The sequence below is a fragment of the Triticum dicoccoides genome, chromosome 1B (assembly GCF_002162155.2).
Source record: "Triticum dicoccoides isolate Atlit2015 ecotype Zavitan chromosome 1B, WEW_v2.0, whole genome shotgun sequence".
NCBI classification, from domain to species: Eukaryota; Viridiplantae; Streptophyta; class Magnoliopsida; order Poales; family Poaceae; genus Triticum; species Triticum dicoccoides.
Genome location: NC_041381.1, coordinates 1085104 through 1091306, shown reverse-complemented (window position 1 = coordinate 1091306; position 6203 = coordinate 1085104). Strand labels below are relative to the sequence as shown.

Genomic DNA, 6203 nt, shown 5'->3' with positions numbered 1-6203 from the left:
AATTGCAAACAGGCCATAGGCAGTCAAAATCGGATGCGGATTTTCATGCTGAATTTTTTGATATATTATACGTTTTTTTCCGACATCGTATGCAAAAGTTATAGCCGTTTTACATTTTCCATACACTTTTTGCAAAACATGTCCAAATTTAAGTTTTTTAATTTTCCTAACTAGTAGATGTAGTAATATAACTACATCTCGAAGAATTTTATTTTTTCAATTTTTATCATTTTCTTTTGTATTTTTCAAAACTTAAATGACGATACACCGGGGGGGTTATAGTTTGAAAATTGCCCTATAGTCCCGGTTTGTGTCTCCAACCGGGACTATAGGTCAAACCCCTTTAGTACCGGTTCGTGGCACGAACCGGTACTAAAGGTTAGCCCTTTGGTACCGGTTTGTGTCACGAAGCGATACTAAAGGTGATCGCGGGGCCCCGGCCTGACGCCAGCCTGCCATCACCCCTTTAGTACCAGTTCGTGGCACGAACCGGTACTAAAGGGTCAAAACGAACCGGCATTAATGCATAGCCGTTCGAACCGGCACTAATGGTACCATTAGTACCGGGCCGAAATCGAACCGGGACTAATTATCTCACATTAGGTCATTTTTCTACTAGTGTGAGCTGGCCGGGTTGAGCCCATCCGGGTTGACCCTGTCCGGGTCCTCCCTGCCAGGTTCTGCCTGGCCAGGTTGAGCCCCGTCCGGGTTGAGCCCATCTGGCTGGAATCTGGCCAAGTCAACTAAGACACCCCGTCGGACCTGTGCAGACATGACGGCCGTACTCTAAAGTGGAGCACTGTAGATGAGCAGCCAACACTGTTCCTGCATCATGTGACACTTCACTACGCTCCAATACTGGCGCACTGTAGCCTGCATCATCATATGACATCTCAATAGTGTATAAAGTGACCCAGGGAAGGCCTCACATACCCAGCCTCATTTTGCCGCTCCCACGCATGCATCCATCCATGCTCATTTGTCCTCAAAGGCCACACACTCTCACGGGCATGCATGCCCAGACACCCATTCGGCCACACACACATACGTGAGGCTAGCAGGATATAGCACTCATTCGGACACAGCTCTAGGAGCAACTCTGTATTGTTACATATAAACCACACTCGGCAGGACTATGGGTATTATCTCTCCTGAGAGCCCTGAACCTGGTATGTCTAGCGTCCCGTGCTTGTTCATGCCGACCTCGCCTCTAAAGCCCACCAGTGCCATCGAGCCTCCTCCTTTCTTAGCCATCCCATGACATCTCGCGTGCGCCCACCACGACAGACACTATCTTTAAAGTAAGGTGAACGACACCAGAGCTGCTGCCGTATGTATACCATGTGGGCAGTTGGCGATGCTTAGCCAGTTGGACTATTCTAATGCCATTCCCCGTACAAAGACGTGTAATCAGCTGGGCGTTGACGGGATTGAATCAAAGCAAGCAAGGAAGGAAGGCCGCTAGCAAGCTCTGGTCTGTTGGCCTCGCTCGCTCAACGATCCTCCGATCTAACTTGCCGAGCGTTGCTGTGCGGGAGTATCGATCGATCGATCGCTTCATCGGCCGATAGAGGTATGTATGTATGCATGGATGCAATTGGTTTCTTAATTATCGGTCATAGTATTTTTTGGGGTTGGAAACAAGGTCGGGCTAGCTAGCTGATGGTCGTTCGATCGAGTATATGCAGATCCATGGCGGAGGATTCAAAGATCAACTTGAGTATTGGGTACATGGTCAACGATGAAATCCCTGTGACGACTAGCTTTGAATGTGTGTTTCTACTTTCTACCTGCTGACTTTTTTTTCCGCCTCTTTTTCCTCCTTCTCTGCCTTAAGCATGCTTTGTGAGAGTATTTAACAAAAACTACCACAATTCGATTTGACCTACCAAAAAACTACTCCCTCTCCCTCCGTTCCGATTTACTCGTCGTGGTTTTAGTTTAGAACTAAAACCACGATGAGTAAATTGGAACAGAGGGAGTAGCACTTTGAATAAAGTTACCCGAAGCTACCACTTTTCTTGTGATTTTTTTTAGACACTACGACTTCAATTTAAATACCGTTTTGAACATTTAAAATGTGATTATGACAAACTAGGCCCACCTGCCAGGATTGAAAAAGTCAGCACAGTTAACTTTGATAGTTAAAATGTGGGGCCTACATGTCAGTTCTATCCCTTTCATCCAAAATTCCCCATGGAGGATCTAGACGGGGCTGCCGTCGCCTACGAGCTTTGGTGGCCATCCTCTGCACCCGAGGCCTCCCCTGCCTGCGCTGTGACCGTCGGGCACCACCACATACGCCCATTAGCGGCTTTGCGGAGGCCACTCAAGCGGAGGCCAGCTCGGCGGCGCAGCGGCCTGCTAGCCCAGCCAGCTAGCTCACCCGGTGGCCAGCTCGCGGCGGCACGGAGGGCGGAGGCCATCTTGCGCTCGCGGCGGCGCATCAGGCAAGCTAGCACGCACGCTGGATGCATCCAGCAGCCTATTTGTTAGCTTGGCCCAGCCGGTGCAGCAAGCCTCCACGGCGGTGAGGCGCAGGCAACTCGTTCGATATAATACACAAGAGGAGAGAGAGAGAGGTGGAAGAAGAGATTTGACATGTGGGCCCTATTTGTAATAACGGTCGACTGATGGGCCCAACATGTTATAATCGAGCTTAAATGACCCGAACCGACCAGTTTTTCTGACCTGCTAGTTTTTAGAAAATAATTATAAGACAAGTGGTAGCTTCGGGTAAATTTTTTTAAAGTGATAGTTTTCGGTTAAATAGTCGCTTTGTGACAATTAATTGGACGGTTGTGCGCATTCCGTAGGCGGTGAAAACTTCTCCCCCAAATGAATACTCATGGTCAATCGTTCGCATTTTTGCATGCAGTGATTGCAAATGGACCTCGAAGCTAGCGGTAGGCACGGCGTCCTGGAGCTAATATTGTCTGATGAAAACGCAGGGCCAATGCAACTGCCGTTCTCTCTTTTAAAAGACATCACAAATCATTTCTCTCCTGCTCACGAAATTGGTAGGGGTGGATTTGCGGTGGTTTATAAGGTACCACATCTCCCTCTCTCTCTCTCTCTCTCTCTCTCACACACACACACACACACACACACACACATGGATCTTTCTCTGTTACCTATGATATCATGGTAGATCTATAAACGCCGGCAATGTTGGTTTGTCCATAGGGAATTGTTGGAAAAAAGAAGGTCGCTGTGAAGAAGTTGACCAGAACACATGATCTGCATGAGAGTAAATTCCAGAAAGAGATTGAGTGCTTGGTGAAGGCCAAGCACGAGAACATAGTACGTTTTCTCGGGTATTGTATTGAGACAAAAGGAGAAATTGCCGACTGCGGCGGGAAGTTTGTCTTAGCAGATGTACGCAACTGGTTGCTCTGTTTTGAGTACCTACGCAAAGGGAGCCTCGACAAGTATATCACAGGTAGGATCATCAACAACGCTTACCGTCATCATTTGTCTCATATATTAACTAAAGATTATTTAAATACTTTCAATGCATATATTCACACTACACTAACTTCATATAATTATTACACGAAAACAGAGAAAACCTGACCCCATTTTGTGCCTGCACAGATGCATGTAGTGGACTTAAATGGACAAAGAGATTTCGAATAATCAAAGGAATATGTGAAGGCTTACACTATCTTCACAAGAACGGTATTCTTCATTTGGACCTCAAGCCCGCTAATATATTGCTAGACGGTCATATGGTACCCAAAATTGCTGATTTTGGTCTCTCCGAGTGTCTCGATGAGAAGAGGACTCATGCTACTACCACTGTACACATGTTTGGAACACCGTAAGCTAGTCTCTCAAAAGCTCTTTTTTTAGCGGCATAACTTACTTTCCATCCTATCTGTGTATCCAATGACATGGCATGATAAACTTCTTGCAGGGGATATATGGCTCCAGAAATATTATACGGAAGAAAAATCACGTTCGCAACAGATATATATAGTCTTGGCGTTATAATTATGGAGATAATAACAGGAGATAAGGAATGTCCTGAGGACGAGAATGTAAGGACAATTTTAGCCCTCACTGTCTGAACGAAAGTACATTCGAAATACCGGTTCACATTATTAAATTTAGATTTGCACGTACTAGGACCAATTCCGCTGTAGACGTGTGTTATACTCAGAGAGTCTTGGTGTGTGCATGTCAAAATTTCTTTAAAAGACAAAGAGCTCCGTACCCTATTTCCATTAAAAGAAATCACAATGCCTTTTTCTACAACTTGAAAATAAAACTAGCAAAGACTACGCAAAGTCCGGAGAAAGTAAGGACCACCCTGAGAAGTGGGAGCCATCCCTGCCCCCTCCTGCCAGACCTCGCGATAGACCTAACCTCCAACACAGGCGTCGAAGGTGAGCCAGAAAGCTACCTTACCAGCAGCAGAAAACAAACGCAAACCCAAATACATGGTCTTACATCAAATAGATAGTCTCGAAGACAAATAAGGACAACAAGCAAACAAAGTAGCAAAATAATGAGATCTTCGTCTTTTTTATCAGTACACATTCGAAGACCTGCAATTCTTGCAGCCCTAACTCTCCATCCACGCGCCGCCATGAAAACCTCTTTCGCTACCCGTTCAACTTGTCTTACTCCGGCCTTCATTCGTTTTATTCTTCCTTGGTTTTTCATAATTATTCTGCTCAATAGTTTTTTTGCCAGCTCTTCAATATTGCAATCCTCTTTATCTTGATGTCTCTCACATCTCCTCAACATATTTAGAATTTTATGATCAAGTTCCCCTCTCTCTGGTTTCTAACTAGGGTTCCAAAAGAGTCCCAAAAGAGTCTTGCTCCTGACAAGCAGTGTAGTCCAACTGTTCCAGGTATCCATCCCCTTGTTCCAGCACACCAATCTTTTCCATGGTTTTGTCATCGTTGTTGTCCTCACTTTTTTTCTTCTCCTCCTCACCATACATCTGCTCATCATCATCTGCCTTATCAACAGTTTGAGAACCACCCACGTCATCAAACAGTCTCATATTCTGTTTGGCCTTATTAGGAAACCTCACCAGAAAGGATCTAGGGCTTTGAAACATGGCTCTCCAAGTCCACCACCAATCAAACATTCTACTCAATCCTTGCACCAATGTAGTATTATTTAATTTACCAAAGTGTACAACCACAATTGCCATTGGTTTAGCATGTTCCACAACTGAGATGTCCTTACTATTTTGAATCAACAAGCACCCACGCCCTCTTGCCCATATCCAACATACTTATCAACTGGCTCTGGTTGACTCAAGATGGTACAGTCTTCAGTTCTATGCGAGCCTCTCTAACAATTAACACAAAAACATTGTTGTTGCAATCTTTGCTGACATGTTCAGTCCCCTTACACCTCCTAAAAATTTGTTCCTTTCTTCCTCCATCACCATTGGATTCACTTCCTCTATCACTTCCTTCTTTTTTCTCCACCAGGCACTGATTGGACACTATTTTTGGGAACATTGGCCAACAAATATCGATATTGTTGCGCCGGTTGCTCTCGTGGCAAAAACCCAAACTGTCCATCCCTAGCCCCAAAAGCACCAACTGAGCAAAATTCTGCAAAGAAGCAACAGGGAGAGCGCCGCCTTGCGACTGACTGATCACACCCTCAGGTCCTTCTTTTTGTTGTTTCCTTCCATCACCTCCCCCTGTCCTGCAGACCCAATCCTAGATCTATCATCCCTATGATGCTGATATCCACCCTTTCCACTAGATCCAGCAAAATTTCTGGATCTAGATGAGCCTTTCCCATCTTGCACAAAACCTCCTCCACATCTCCCCTATTGAAACCCTTCTCCACCCGATTCATTGTTGCTGCTCCTAGCTCCTCCCCAAAAGTTTCCACCCCTTCTCCGCGATCCCCGTGATCGAAACTCCTATCCTCCTGCCTCCCATAATTCCTCCCCCGCGAGATGTGCTTTCATCTAGAGGGGAAATTGTTCCTCCCTCCAAATCCACCCCTCCCCGGTCCAGGTTGCCATTGCCCTTGCCTCCCCAAGATGGTTGTTGCTCCTCTTTCTGGCTTCATATCCTCACCTTGGTTAGCTGCCACAACCCTAACGTCTTCGGAACAAGAAGGATCGCAAAAATACAAGTACTATAAGGCAGGGATGTGAATGGGGTTTTTATATACCCCACCCTCCCCACACCCACATGCGCCAACTATTGAAGCCA

At 45.9% G+C, this 6203-nt stretch overlaps 1 protein-coding gene across 1 annotated transcript in view; it reads left to right on the top strand.

Annotated features, from left to right (window-relative positions):
* Nucleotides 1-1296: 1296 nt before the first annotated feature.
* Nucleotides 1297-6203, top strand: part of LOC119314811 (U-box domain-containing protein 70-like) — a 9974-nt gene continuing 5067 nt past the window's right edge. Inside the window, exons 1-5 of the mRNA XM_037589501.1 lie at nt 1297-1573; nt 2879-3049; nt 3187-3442; nt 3598-3823; nt 3920-4043. Of these exons, the coding sequence (XP_037445398.1) occupies nt 2888-3049; nt 3187-3442; nt 3598-3823; nt 3920-4043 (768 nt within the window). The 5' untranslated portion in view covers nt 1297-1573; nt 2879-2887. The remainder of the gene's footprint in view (nt 1574-2878; nt 3050-3186; nt 3443-3597; nt 3824-3919; nt 4044-6203) is intronic.